Source organism: Hoplias malabaricus, chromosome 1 (genome assembly GCF_029633855.1).
Source record: "Hoplias malabaricus isolate fHopMal1 chromosome 1, fHopMal1.hap1, whole genome shotgun sequence".
Taxonomy (NCBI): domain Eukaryota; kingdom Metazoa; phylum Chordata; class Actinopteri; order Characiformes; family Erythrinidae; genus Hoplias; species Hoplias malabaricus.
This window is the reverse complement of record NC_089800.1, coordinates 3,991,184-4,006,317: the sequence shown is the minus strand read 5'-3', so window position 1 is coordinate 4,006,317 and position 15,134 is coordinate 3,991,184. Positions and strand designations below refer to the sequence as shown.

The 15,134-nt window shown below is 42.9% G+C and overlaps 2 protein-coding genes across 3 annotated transcripts; both read right to left on the bottom strand.

Annotated features, from left to right (window-relative positions):
• Window positions 1-2,066: 2,066 nt before the first annotated feature.
• Window positions 2,067-7,934, bottom strand: LOC136668104 (carcinoembryonic antigen-related cell adhesion molecule 6-like). Of its 2 annotated transcripts, XM_066645379.1 has the most exons (6): window positions 7,806-7,934; window positions 7,046-7,375; window positions 5,312-5,584; window positions 3,849-4,115; window positions 2,535-2,642; window positions 2,067-2,431 (listed from the first exon to the last, which is right to left on the bottom strand). In XM_066645379.1, the coding sequence occupies exons 1-5, from the start codon at window positions 7,864-7,866 to the stop codon at window positions 2,554-2,556; spliced, it is 1,020 nt and encodes a 339-aa protein (XP_066501476.1). In that variant the 5' UTR covers window positions 7,867-7,934; the 3' UTR covers window positions 2,067-2,431; window positions 2,535-2,553. The 2 variants fall into 2 exon arrangements, with proteins under 2 accessions (XP_066501476.1, XP_066501465.1); XM_066645368.1 differs by having other exon boundaries at window positions 2,067-2,642.
• Window positions 7,935-9,054: 1,120 nt separating this feature from the next.
• Window positions 9,055-13,807, bottom strand: etfb (electron transfer flavoprotein subunit beta). Its single transcript, XM_066677535.1, has 7 exons — window positions 13,685-13,807; window positions 12,807-12,965; window positions 12,487-12,645; window positions 11,774-11,836; window positions 10,367-10,525; window positions 9,969-10,182; window positions 9,055-9,609 (listed from the first exon to the last, which is right to left on the bottom strand). The coding sequence occupies exons 1-6, from the start codon at window positions 13,736-13,738 to the stop codon at window positions 10,012-10,014; spliced, it is 765 nt and encodes a 254-aa protein (XP_066533632.1). The 5' UTR covers window positions 13,739-13,807; the 3' UTR covers window positions 9,055-9,609; window positions 9,969-10,011.
• Window positions 13,808-15,134: the final 1,327 nt, after the last annotated feature.

Here is a 15,134-nt window from a genome sequence, read left to right as displayed (position 1 = left end):
ATGATAAAAGCACGGTTAGTCCACGTTAAGGTCAACAAAATACTTACAACCACGCTAAAAGCAGGTCTTGTGACGTTTTCCCACACTTCTGAAGAGTCTGAAGAGATGGGACTAAGACAAGCCCCGCCCCCTTCATTCACTCTCTCAGTGATATCGGGTTGCCTGTCGCTCACTATTCACCCTTAAATATGCAGTAAAAATGGGTGTTTGTCTTCCACATTTCGTTTTATTCTCGTTTAAACATAAAGTTTAATGTTATTAAAGTAATTATAATAAACAAACAAGGGTTAAACAAAAGCAAAATCAAAGTCACAGTTGCTGGGTAATAATGGGAAATGGCTATAATAATTATAATAATAACAGCAGTTAACCCAGGAAACAGTAAAGCGCTGGAGTTAATGGTGTTTTGGGTTTATGGAGTAAAACAATGTGAACATATTCCGAGGACAAAGATGGAGGTCCGCTGGTGTTTTGCACGGTGTGTTCTGGGAGGACCACCGGTCATTAAATTGAATTTTAGATCAAATGTCACTTTTTCATTCACTGTTCAATTTACTGTTTTTTACTTCATTATTTGTAAATTAGATTAATTAATAAATTTAATGCAGTACGCTGTCAACATTTTCAGTGTAATAATTTTAAATCAGGTCACACTTTATTGTATATCTCACAGCTGTTGGTAATAATTGAATTTTATTTTTCAAAATAAAAGTCCATATCAGTTTGAGGAGATTAAAAACTAGCTAGATTGTAGGACAGTAAACTGAGCGGTCCCATGGCGGACAAGCAGTGGCCTCCATATAGGCTCACTGTCTGAGACTCCAGGAGATCTGACTGTAAGACTAACTAAAAGAGGAAAACCAGAAGGTAGACACAGGAGCACACTTGAAACACTGGCATCCACACACTCCACCATTCACCAACACTGATTGTGTGTTAGTGGTGAGACAACAGCATAGCATCCCACTTTAGCACATTTCCCTATGTCCCTGAACCCCTGGATCTACAACCTTCATTGAAAGGGAGATTAATTAGCGAAGGCTAAACCGAACACGTGAGTTTGAGTTCTGAACATTAATTAAAAGAATATTCCAGATTTGGGGCGCTTTATAAGAAATATGTCTTCCCACTTTGTCAGGACTCTCTCCTGTTGTTTTGATCTTGGGTTTATCATGTGCATTTTCCGATTAGCCAGGCCCTGCACCTGTGAGCTGTTAGAGGTCATGTGACAGAGCTCACAGGTGTATCCTCTTGTCTCCTGCTATATTAACCCTGTCCTGCTGCTCTCTAACTCTGTTCTTTGCTTTGTGCTTGCTACTTCATACTTTGTTCACGTTTGTGTGTTTTAATACCACGTTTTACCTTCTTGTCTCCTTCACGCCAACGCTGAAGCCTTCTGAATTATAGATATAATGTAAGAATCTGATACGAGTTTATGCTACACTTGTTTCTATGGATATACCTCACCTATCCTTTCACTGTTTTCCATGGTGAAATATGTTCATTTTCATAGTGACATGTATCTACTACCATTTACAGGGTAACCTACCAGTTTCCATGGTAATTTATAAATATTTCCACTGTAAAATATACATGTTTCCAATGGAAAAATACTACTATGGAAAATCATTACTGTTTCCATGGTAACATTCCAGCTTCCATGGAAACATACTCCTACTGCCGTGGTAATGAATAACTAACTATATACATTTTCAAGGTAACGTTCATTCATTCATTCATTCATTCATTCATTCATTCATTCATCCGGAGCCTTCACAGGGGGGCGACACACACTCACACATTCCAAGGTAACATTAAACCATTAAAAAAATGTTTCCTTCATAACATATACAACGTTTTCATGGTAACATATACCACTTTCCAGGGTATGAGACAGAACCGGTGATTGTAACCAGCACAGTGCTGTCAGAGCTGTCTCCAATGAAAAAAAAATGACCCTCAACTTTATTAACCCCTTCAGTGTGAAAGACCACTCCCTTTCTTACGGATGAATGAATTCATATTTATTTTATATAGATTTTATATCACACAAAACTGTAATAAATGACATTAAGTGCATCAGAGATGATCATATCAATAAATATATAGATTATTTATTGATTCATTTATTAATTCATCTTGTGATTGTCCAAATGAAACAATGATTTACATGAAAAACCTGATAAAATGCTGATATAAGTCTTCATCTCAAGTTTTACAAACGTTTCCTCCAAAACAACACCCAGCCCGCGTAGAAACGTCAGCAACGTTAATTTTGTTTATACATTTACATTACATTGTCCACACAGATCAATTACTCTATACGTAGAAACACAAGGAAAGGGCCACTAATGGAGAAGCTGCCCATGAGCTGAAGGTCACCAAAGCCAATGCCAAGTCTGGGCCACAGAGCTATAACCCTGGAAAACATCTGGAAAACAAACATTTAAGAAGTGAGGTATAGGGAACGATGGGTTTCTAAACTCTTTTAAAGGAAGGAAAAGGAGGGAACATAAAAATTTGATGAAGTGCACCCCCTGGAGGAGATGAAGATTATAGTCTGGGGGAGATGAGGGCGAGGAGGATACCCCAGGGGACTCCAGCGGCTATTCCAGCAATAGCTGAGTTTGCAGCTTGCAGGCCTGCAGCACACACACACACACACACACACACACGAGAGAGACAGGGAGAGAGAGAGAGAGAGAGAGAGAGAGAGACTTAAACAATATTCAAAGAGCGTCTGGTTCTTCAGGGATAGAAAACATACATTAAACACCCCCTCCAGTGACAATCATGTGGTTAGCCTTGTTAGCAAGTGTGTAGATGTGTGTGTAAGTGTGTGTGTGGTGTTTATACGCTAGAAGATGTATCTTGAGTAAAATAAATGTGTCAGCACCATGACTGAGCTTTTCAACTTGAAAACTGCAGCATTTCAAAAACACAGATTCAGACAGCCAGGGTTTCTGACATCACACATCCAAGAAACCAGATCTGGCAACTTACCAGTGGGCTGCACATAGAAGCAAGGGTTAATTGTTTACAGATCTGTAATGAAAGTTTAGATTAACACCTAAGTAACATTTAAGGCATTAAGGCAGTTTATTCAAACAAAAAAACTTTCACATCTGTAACTCTGAACCGAGCAAAACAAACACAACGAGCACCGAGGAAACAAGAAGAAAGAAAACTGAGCGAAAATGGCTAAAAACCAGAGCTTCTGCTCTTTGCCTCTTACTGTTGTGTGCTCGAGATCGGGGTGAACAGCAGGCACTGAAACAAGGCGATCTGAGCAGGGCTATTTAGACGGTGGGAGAATGCTGCTGTGGGGATTGATCCTTGTGGTATTTTGACCAAAGTTGGTCAATGTTTTATTCAGACGCAGAACTGTGTTCGCTCATGAAATATGTAGAGAATATGTCCCCTCTGAGGGCTGAAAAGGAAACTTTGCTTGTATTAGTGGCAGCTAAATTTGTGAATGTTTGCTAAACTTGGCGTTTGTAGTTTTCAGAGATAGTGGTTCTCCTGGTGATCCTCGATCCTCCTCTGAACAGAACAGAACAGAACAGTCTCTGACAACAACAAATAACTCAGACTTCTATCAAATTACTGATGAATCAACACCAAAACCACCTCGACCAGCTCTCTGTTTACAAGCACAACACAAGCTGCATCACCTTGACTGGGACACGGGATACGACCTCTACCAAGGGATAATATGAAAATGGGACCTGCAAATATTTCTCTCCATAAAACAATAAATAAGAAGATCAGATAGGAACAAAAGCAAAGCCCCAAAAGCAAGCCAGGTCTAATGGTCAGGGTTGGATTGATCAGACATTAATACCTACCCCGGACGTCTATGGTGATGTTCCTCTCAAGACGAGCGCTGGTCTTGGCGTTGGTCAGGACACAAGTGTATGTCCCGCTCTGGCTGGGCTGGACGTTGGTCAGTTTGAGCGTCCCGCTGGAGGAGGCAGGAAGGGTATGGCCTTGAAAAACCCAGGAGGCCGAGGGGGTAGGTTCCCCTACAGCTCCACAGGTCAGGTTCAGAGTCTGCCCGGACACAAAGGACACATTTGTTGGGCTGACCTCCAGAAACGGCTGATCTGGTCCATCTAGAGGGAGAGAGAGAGGGGGTAAAGCACCTGAAAGGACTTACTGTTCACAGGAGAAATCCTAGAGGGTCCAGAGATGAATAGAAGCTAGAACTGGGCTGTAATGGTCAGAGTATCCCGTTAAAATTAACTTTAAAAAACGTCACAATGTAAGCCATTTGAGTATTATGAGTATTGATACTTCGGTAAACAATTATTATAAACATATACATCACACTTGCTTGGAGTTTTTAAAGGGACAAAGTGGCGAGAAGGAAAACTTGAGCCATCACTACGCAAGGAAAACACCTCTCTGATGATGCAACTTGGAGGTGGGAGGAGCTCTTTAAAACTACAACTGCTTTTTGTTTAAAAATTTCAATCCTATCGTTAGGTAGTGAATAATTTAAACTAGGGACTCACGATATGATATTATCTCAATACGATGATATCACGATACTGCGATTCCTCTAAAATACACTGTGATATCTGTATAAATGAAATACAGCGGGACAAATAGCGGGAATTACATATTATTGTCTCTTTGGCCGTGCCCAAGTCCCATTCACTTGGCTTCCTCTGTTCACAGAGCTGCTGTGTTTTAAAGAGGACAGGAAAGAGTCATGGTTAATCCACTGTTAACAGAAGGATCACATTGTAGTGATACATGATTCACTTAGAAATGATTCAGAGATTGGTTTTAAGTTTGAAGCGCACTACACAAACTGACTCCAAGAGTTTCGACTCACTGAATCATTGGCTGAGAGTTCCTAACAATTAATTGGTTCTATGGAAGTTGACTCCTAATCAGTAAATAATTTTAGACATTGTTGTGCCCACTCTCACTGTGCAGAGAGGTATTGGACCGCATGATGGATTTGGAATCATACTTTGAAAATAACTAGAGATATTCGTTGTCTGTAACCCTTATCCAGTTCAGGGTCACGGTGGGTCCGGAGCCTACCCGGAATCACTGGGCGCAAGGTGGGAACACACCCTGGAGGGGGCGCCAGTCCTTCACAGGGCGACACATACTCACACATTCACATGTAGGGAAACAGAGAGTCAATTCTATTTTACACCAAAAGGACAGCACACTTTCTTCCCCGTAATTAAGCAACATAGCAGCAAATACGTCTGTATCTGATTATTATTATTATAGTATTTTGGTTTCGTGTCCTCAATCTACACTCTGTAATGAACAAATACACACTTACACAGCACCGTAATGTTCTTGCTTTGTGTTCGGGAGCTGACTGGGTTTCTGAGTTCCACTGTGTATTGTCCGGTGTCGTTACGGCTCGGACTGTTTATGGTCAGACTCGTGTTTGTTATCGAATACCGAGTACAGTTTCTTAACTTCAGTCCGTTAAAGAACCATTTCCACGATGTGGCCTGTCCTGGAGAGGAAATGTAATACAGAGAGAACGCTGGACCCCCCTCAACAGCGTCCAGGTCTGAAGTGTCCACTGAAATACTGCTGAGAGCATCTGTGAAGAAACAGGATTGGAAAAGGTCATTTTCTAAGGGTTAATGAATTCACTGATCACTATTCTTCTTTAGAGTTGTCTACACTGGTCCGTAAGTCACCACAGCACATTAGAATCTACAGGGATTCACGTTTGTTGCAGTAATGACTAATGTCTCAACAAACCTGCATCACCGTAGATATGATTCATGGAACTGGTTTGTTTTTTGCCCCATCCTCACACTGAAATGGTCAGTCAGTTAAAAGACTCATGGATGGAGCATGGCGAAACTCATAAACAACACTGAAGGGTTTCTCAGGGTCCTGCCGGGTGAAGTAAAGGTGTGTGATGCACCACAGAGAAGGCAAACATTCATTCATTCATTATCTGTTACCCTTATCCAGTTCAGGGTCGCGGTGGGTCCAGAGCCTACCTGGAATCATTGGGCGCAAGGCCGGAATACACCCTGGAGGGGGCGCCAGTCCTTCACAGGGCAACACAGACACACACACATTCACTCACACACTCACACCTACGGACACTTTGGAGTCGCCAATCCACCTACCAACGTGTGTTTTTGGGCTGTGGAAGGAAACCGGAGCACCCGGAGGAAACCCACGTGGACACGGGGAGAACACACCACACTCCTCACAGACAGTCACCCAGAGGAAACCCACACAGACACAGGGAGAACACACCACACTCCTCACAGACAGTCACCCGGAGGAAACCCACGTGGACACAGGGAGAACACACCACACTCCTCACAGACAGTCACCCAGAGGAAACCCACACAGACACAGGGAGAACACACCACACTCCTCACAGACAGTCACCCGGAGGAAACCCACGTGGACACGGGGAGAACACACCACACTCCTCACAGACAGTCACCCGGAGGAAACCCACACAGACACAGGGAGAACACACCACACTCCTCACAGACAGTCACCCGGAGTGGGAATCAAACCCACACAGTCTTGATCCTGGTTTTGAGTGACAGAGCTCACAGGTGCTTCCTATTGTCTCTTTCTTTAAAAGCTGTGTTTGTGTGTCTCAGTTTTGTCAGTCATTTATTAAAAATATGATTGCGACCATTCATTTATATTTTGTTGATGTCTAAAGAAAATGTGTAAATAAAACACCTGATCTTTCAGTGGAAGCGAATATAGAAATATTTTATTATTATTATTAGTAACACTGCAGCATTCCTATTGGTCCGTTCATCATGAAATGTTCACAGCTGCTCGGTTCAAATGATAAGAATACACAAAAATACAGATGCATGTTTTTAATTTAAACAGCGGGGAGGTCTTCGGTGTTCTCTCTTAAACAAATCCAGCTGAATCCATTCTACTCCTCCCTTGATCACTGTTAGGCAAATAGTATCAGCGCTAAACACCCTCTGAGCAGATCACATGGAAATGAGCAGATGCTAATTCCTCTCCTCAGCTTCTACAATACATCCAGGAATGCACTCACCGTACACCACGAGAGTGAAGCTGACTGAGCCCCCGTGAGCCCCAGGCTTCGTCACTGTCACTGTGTATTTTCCACTGCAACTGGGGAGAACGTTCCAGAGCACAAGAGAACCGCTGTGATCTACTGATAACATTCTCTTGTACTGGGGGTTGATATTTGGAGCAAGTTTAGAGCCTAAAATCCAGCTCGCCAAAGGCACAGCCCCACGAGTCCATGTTAACAAAGGTGCACTGACCCCAGTAACAGAAACACCCAATGTCACATTTTTGCCGTGAAGAGCCTGGACCTGCGTCTGTCCAGTGGGCGAGACGACCAGTCCAGAGTCACCACCTGTGGACGGAAAGGTCTGTGAGTACAGCTCCCACAAGATGCAGAATGAGATGAGAGTATGAGACAGTTCTAACGAGATAATGACGTTATTATTATGAAAGCAAGTAATTATCATATTCAGTCATAAGTCATATTTATGAGATGCTATGTCATTTTTATGGGAAAATCCTAATTAGACATTGGGCCATTATGCATTACGGTGTACGTTTATATTAAACATGAGAAAATGTTGTTACTTATTACTGTTTCTTCTAGGTCAAAGCTGCTAGAACACTGGGTTTTACAGTTTAATCACTTTTCTTATCACTTTAAAGTGAACCTGGGAGCTATTGAGAGGCATATGTCCAGTTTGAATGCAATCATTTAATCGAACCCTTAATAAAATGGTTCTAAGTAAGTTCCACATTAAATACTACAGTCAAAATCTTACCTGTTATTAAGCAGATGAGGACAAACGCCCCTCTGGTAAACGTACAAACCCCAAGAGACATGACGGAGGCACGGTTAGTTCACCTTAAGATCACTTAAATACTTCAAACCCTGACAAAAGCAATCTTTCTAAAGTTTTCCCACACTTTTGAAGAGTCTGAAGACGTGGGACTGAGACAAGCCCCGCCCCCTCCAGATGCTCGCTTTTCACATGGAATTGGATTGGTTTGAAAATGCTGTGTTAGACAGATTGTAATCTTATATATATTTTATATAAATATATATATGTGTTTGTAGCTCATGTAACATTGAAATGCTAATAGGTAAGAATCATTTGGACCTGGATATGTTACGGTCAGTCGTATTAGCATTTTCATGGTCCACTTTTGTTCAAATTATAAAAGTAACAACATATGAAATTTGTAAAAGCTAAGTTCATGGTTTTATGCACTTATCAGCACGTTTACTTGAATTAAATGTATTTCTCGGTGCAATGGCTTCTACTCTGAGCCTGAAGATACTGCTCTGAACTATTAGCGATATTAGCTATGCTTTAAAAGTGAATTAAAGGAATAAAAAACCACACAAAAACTCAGAAACGAGCAACCTGAGCCGATAAGTCAACCGTTTAGCACCAAAGCAAAGAAAAATGACACTAGTACATTTAGTTTTCCCACAATGACTTCATTCAGCTGGTTGAACAAGTTTACCGTGGATTTAGCATCTTTTACATGTAGGCCAACACCTGCACTGATTTCCACTACGTTCAGACGTACACACTATGTTAGACTGTGTACACACTGCTTGTATAATCTCAATGGAAAAGCACTGACAGACAGAAACGTGCCATAGTTTGACATAAGTGCCATGTGTCAGCTAGAGGCACACTAGCATCACAGCTAACTCCATCGTTTTTGATCCAGAACTAATTCGTGAACAAGTGTTTGAGCTGGTCTGTGATTACATGGTTGAATGCCACCAAACCCTCACAGAAATGTTCTAATACCTAGTTCCGAAGCCTTCCAAGAAGAGAGTAGAACCTGTAACTGCAGCAAAGGAGAGCAACCTTGCAAGGTGTCTACAAACTTTCATTTAAGTGGTTTTCTTTGTGGTTTATCCACCCTTGAACTATAACCAGCTCCCCAGTTACACCCAGTTATGGTCAATATCCCCATATGAATTAGGAAATTGTGCCAAAAACAAAGCATTGCAAACTGAAAATTACAATCTTTATTTATTTATTTTTACAGTAGGATACTGTACAATCAATCACACTTCGTTTAGAGGCGCTTGTGGCTAAAATGTTTGCTTCTCCCTTTCCAGTTCATGCTGAGAGACCCTGACCCGTCAGAAAAATGCATTTATCTGTACAACGTCAAAGTCATCTGAAAGCACCTGCTATTACTAGACACAGGTAGATTACGTGCATTTATCAGTGTTAACAATAAACAGGTCCCCTGGGCATTAGCTATCCATAATTATCCTTTTCCATGAGTGGCTCAGAGCAGTATTTCTGACATAGCATCAAGTCTACTATTGAGTTCCTATCAGTGATGTGCTTTGGTGGAGATTGGCACCATCAACCAAGTACATCCTACCATTGTATAGATCTATTTCATCAGTACACAGGGTTAGCACACACAATAATACACATTGGGATTCAAGAGGCAAAAGCTGATCAGAAGACTTATAAAACACAGGCCAGTGTCTCTCAGCACTGCTGTACAAAACGTGTGGATGGAGTCAGAGTGGAACAAGGAGCAGCTGGCCATTTGGGGGCGCCATGGAGTTCACCACAAAGAGATCTGCAAAATAAGCAAACACAGCATACATAAATATTGTATTATCTAGGCTAAGGATTGTTACCCAACTTCCTCCATCGTTTTTAGTCATGGCCGTCTCTACCCGTTAGCCAAGGCCTTCAAAAGCAAACAATAAATCCAAACCCGGATGGCGAAGGACAGCACAGGGTTGTTAAGGGACTTCTACAATGTCATAGCGGCTCAACACACTTGGAGGAGAACACTAGGTAAACGTCACAAGCCACCAGTGAACTGTCTCCTCAGCTTTTATGAAGTCTCTGGAGTCCATCTCACTGCAAAACTGAAGCAGCAAATTTGGGAATGATTGCTACGCTGAGGTAGACTGCATATTTTAAACTTACCCCAATGGAGTAGTGTGTGCTGCTCCTTCGGTCTCTGCTGCCCCTAAATCCTCCCTGTCTCCCTCAGTTTACTGACCAGGTCGTCCACTGTCTCCACCTTCACTCCAGCCTGCCTCTGCGGAGGCTCTTCCACGCTCAGGACCTCCACTCGGGAGGTCACATCCACACCCAGATCTGCAGGCTTAACGTTTGTGATCTTCTTCTTCTTGGCTTTCTGCAGGGCCACAAAACAGCATTGTGATTTAGCACCTTGTCGTTGCCGGAACAGAGACTGAACAGGATTTGAATATAACACCTGCCGTTCACACTGAACCAGAGTTAAAGGTGTTTCTACTCCGCCTCTGAAGCATGTTTTTACTGTGACAATATGCTAATTTCACCAGACAGTGATGATGTACCATGATATTTGGCAGTGTGGCGTATCTGGGCGTGTTGAGGCGGAGGTCAGCAGTGACCACCGCTGGCATGTTGATCTTAATGGTCTCCAGTCCACCGTCGATCTCTCGGATCACCTTCAATTTGTCCCCATCAATGGTCACCTCCGAGGCAAAGGTCCCCTGTGTGAACAAAAACAAACACTCAATCGTTTCAGGTGGATGTTCCATAAAATCACAAAGCTCAGATTAGCTAGATAACTTAAGCCCCAAGCTAAGACAGTTCAATTGATTTGGGGCTTCACTTATCTGGCTAACTGAGAAATCCCACTCTGTTGGCTCTGTTTACAGTCTGTAAGTTGTATTTCTTGGTGGTGTCGTGTCACACCAAGCCTGGCACGGCTGTGCACTCCTGGGTTTCTGAGTCTGTGCCCCGTGTCTGGTAACTTTCTGGGTGGGGTTTTGGTGTCTATAGGAGTGGACATTGTTTTGACAGGACATTAGATGAGTGAAGGGTGTTCACGTTTCAAAGGCATGCACTTTTACCCTTTTTTTAACCATTTATGGAAAAGGGATCAGCTTTAGCCTAGACATTTCCACCAGAAATAACAATAGTAGGCTTTTCCCAGTAGAGAAAGTTGTGGTCGATATATTGTCCCAGAAATAATTGTGATAAATGATTTTATTGTTATATTGAGGCCATTTTATGCCATTGATAATGATATAACAGCATTATAACACAACTACAACCCTCTAAAATCAAGGAAGTTTTAGCGAACATTGTTTTAATGAATATTCAGACACTGGAACTAAAACATGAGAAATGTTTACATATCCTAAATTAAACAACACAGAAATATAAGAAAGAAATAAAATGAAAACCAGAGAAGAGAACACAGTGAGTAGCTAAAATACCAGTCACGTTCATATGTAAACAAACACAAGCAGTAAACACGGGGCGATACTGAGGTAAGCAAAAATGACTGAAGATAGAGCAATATTTGAGCACAGTGGAGTGTTGCAAAGCTCTGTTCTGACCTCTGGTGGTCAGGAGGGGTAACAACTCTCAGTAATGGACAGGGCGTTGTGTGGACAACTGAAAGTTTGAACATTAGACTGATTGATTTAGATACAGCTGGTTAACTTGGACAAAACAAGAGGTCACAGATCACCGTCTTATCACAGAGCAATAGTTGAAGGCATAGCGATAGTTTGTAGGCTTTATACCCCTCTGGCTGGAGGGTGGCATTGAGCATGTTGACGCAGAGTCATGTGCAGCTGCTCCACAGCATGCCATTCTGTCAGCACTGCTTTTCTATGGAGATTATACACACTGTGCCCACCTTAAAGTGGCAGAACGCATTGAGAATCTTATAAAGCGCCATCACCACAGTGTGGTGAGAGAGTTGGAGCAGGAAACTGAAAACAAACCTGGGGCCAGTCCAAGAGGGCTGCTGTCATCTGTCCGGTCTGATTACAGTCATCGTCAATCGCCTGCCAGACACAAACACACACAGTAAAAACAACATTGATAGAGATTATACGATCTAACCCTGAGCAGGACCATCTGGGCTTTTAAGATGTAAATTAATTCCTGGTAGAATTTATCACCCGTGATTTAGTGCTAATTTAGAGAGAGTACATTTCCCTATGAAGCAAATTTATGTCAGTGCCATAAAAAGGTATTACATGGCATTAATAAAAGTGTCTGTTTAATTTAATAAAACCAAGGGTGTCACTTGCATTGTTTTCCTGTTATTTCTAGCAGCCAGCACTGATAAACAGGATGGGAAAAAAAAGGGCTCTTAAGGAAGCAGTGAAGCCTAAACAGCTCATGAGTCAGATCATAATTGCTTTTATCTCTGCTGCAGCTGGAGATTTTACAGATGGAGAGTTGGTGCTGGTCGTCTGCGTTGCGTGGCGTAGAGTGACGACTCTCTCTGGACAATCAGCGCTCTGCAAGGTTTACACGCCACGGTTTAGTCCCTACTCGACTCGCTCTGAACCACGAGAGAACAGCCACTAAACAAGAACCCGCTTCCAGAACCAGGACCAGATTCACCGGATGGAAAATTGAAAAGGCAGGAAAGCCGAATAGAGTAGTAGTAGTTCCACCGTGTAGTGGAAAATAAATCAGTAGTTACCTGTTTCCCGAGGATGACCAGGGACGCCTCCTCTTTCTTGGCCAGAGCTGCCAGGATCTTGGAAACCTGCAGAGGTCCGAGAGAGTCGTAGTCTTTCCCAGAAACTTCCACATGAATCCCGCGGTCAGCTCCCATAGCCAGTGCCGTACGAATGGTCTCCTGCACACACACACACACACACACACACACACACACACAGCGGGTTTACACCAGATTAGAGAGAACAGATCCAGGGTGCATTTCTTCTTGCAAATAAAACTGGGCTCTTCGGAATGAAGATAAAGGCTGGTTAGAGTGGACTGCTGTAACACTGCGGTTACCTGGACTTGCTGTGGTCCACAGCTGACCGCCACCACCTCTTTGATCAGCTTCTTCTCTTTGAGCCGGACGGCCTCCTCCACGGCGATCTCACAGAAAGGGTTCATCGAGTGTTTCACGCCATCTGTAACCACTCCGGTGCTGTCAGGCTTCACTCGGATCTGGAAAAGAGGATCAACAATATATTTACAATAAAATAAGTAAATTCTACAATGCATGGTTTCTCAGTTTAGGTAGATAGTCTTAACTTAATCCCAAAGTCAAGCTTGCCCAATAGGAACAGAGCTAAAGGAAAAATCCCAATTGACAGACACCCCCCCCGAGAATAAAGACAGAGAGGGTCAGTCAGAGTGTTTTTGCTGGAAATAGCATTTTACTCAATATTAAATAATCACACTGGATTTGCAAATGATTGAATTAAAAAAATGAATGAAATAAATGACAGATAATAAACACAAACCAAAATATGTGGATACTGTATACATTTACAGCTTATAAAAGTGTCACTAATAGCAAACTACTCCCACTGACCTTGTTGTTTCTGGGTAAATACCAAAATAGCTCCTTGCACCCTACCTAGGGCACCACGTAGTTCACAAAAGAACTGTTTTTACGTAAAGACGTGGCACTATATCTTTATTATAATGCCATTTATACTCCACTATGCTATATCCCACCCGTTTAGGACAATGCGTGCCACAGTTTAATAATCTATGAAGTGCACTATATATTGAGTATGGAGAGATTTGGGACGCACCCAATATTTTAACACCACTTTCAATGGTGTAGCTGCAGCGGTCAAAATAGACGCATATTTAAAAAGGACACCGCTTCTAAAAATGCAAAAATAACCGACTATAACTCCTCCGAAGGAACGTACCTTCACGGCGTAGTCAATGACACGCTTCACTCCGACCAGGACCCGCGCTGCCATCGCTGCGGCTAACGGCTAACAGCTCACAGCCGGAGGCTTATCGCAGTGATACCTGAACGGGGCTAAGGGAGCACGCCTGCTGCAACAGCCAATCAGCACCTACAACGATTCCAGACTGGCCAATCAGCACAGAGGACAAGCCCAGCTGGACCAATCAGCGAAGGAGCTGCGAGCAGCCGTTTATCCATTCTGTTCCACACAAGCGCAGTCTGAGGGAAACAGAGCAGATTCTGCGTTCCGCTTCAGAAAAGTAGGTGAAAGTTGAAATCAAAGAATTGTGAACTGTGTGAAATACATGATTATAAACTCCGTTCTTTATGACAGTAAACGAAACAGAGATGTAAGACATAATAAACAAAACATAATGTGGCTTTAAATATCTGAAATGTAGTACAATGTGATAAAATATATTTTCTATGCCCTGTCATGAAACAAATGTTTTATGGGTGATAAAACATATCGTCTGCTGATTTAAACATGATGAACTCAGTATGAGAGGACTGTAAAATATGTAATATATTTTTAACCTGTTTGTTTCAGTGAAACACACACACTCACACAAATATATCTATAAATATTCATTCATTCATTCATTATCTGTAATCCTTATCCAGTTCAGGGTCGCGGTGGGTCCAGAGCCTACCTGGAATCATTGGGCGCAAGGCGGGAATATACCCTGGAGGGGGCGCCAGTCCTTCGCAGGGCAGAACACACTCACTCACACACACACACACACACAAACTCACACCTACGGATACTTTTGAGTCGCCAATCCACCTACCAACGTGTGTTTTTGGACTGTGGGAGGAAACCGGAGCACCCGGAGGAAACCCACATGGACACAGGGAGAACACACCTAGTCCTCACAGACAGTCACCCGGAGGAAACCCACACAGACACAGAGAGAACACACCAACTCCTCACAAACAGTCACCCGGAGGAAACCCACGCAGACACAGGGAGAACACACCAACTCCTCACAAACAGTCACCCAGAGGAAACCCACGCAGACACAGGGAGAACACACCACACTCCTCACAGACAGTCACCCGGAGGAAACCCACGCAGACACAGGGAGAACACACCACACTCCTCACAGACAGTCACCCGGAGGAAACCCACGCGGACACAGGGAGAACACACCACGCTCCTCACAGACAGTCACCCGGAGTGGGAATCGAACACACAACCTCCAGGCCCCTGGAGCTGTGTTCCATCCATCCATCCATCTTCTTTTCCGCTTGTCCATTACAGGGTCGCGGTATCTATAAATATATATAACAGTGAACAATAAATATATATAATGGTGCACACACACACTATGTGGGAGTGAGCACACACATACCTAGATCAGTGGGAACCACTGTTGCCACAGCGCCTAAGGAGCAGCTTAGGG

Bases quoted from the DNA above. Each gene is read 5' to 3' on its own strand.
- etfb (XM_066677535.1), bottom strand. From the start codon at position 13,738: ATGGCAGCGCGGGTCCTGGTCGGAGTGAAGCGTGTCATTGACTACGCC. The intron at 12,646-12,806 runs GTAACCGCAGTG...GTGTGTGTGCAG, and splicing joins GTGGACCACAGCAAGTCCAG to GAGACCATTCGTACGGCACT. The intron at 10,183-10,366 runs GTACATCATCAC...GTGGCCCTGCAG, and splicing joins CCACACTGCCAAATATCATG to AAAGCCAAGAAGAAGAAGAT.
- LOC136668104 (XM_066645368.1), bottom strand. From the start codon at position 7,866: ATGTCTCTTGGGGTTTGTACGTTTACCAGAGGGGCGTTTGTCCTCATC. The intron at 5,585-7,045 runs GTGAGTGCATTC...GTTTCTTCACAG, and splicing joins CTTCACTCTCGTGGTGTACG to ATGCTCTCAGCAGTATTTCA. The intron at 2,643-3,848 runs GTAGGTATTAAT...TGTGTGCTGCAG, and splicing joins CATCACCATAGACGTCCGGG to GCCTGCAAGCTGCAAACTCA.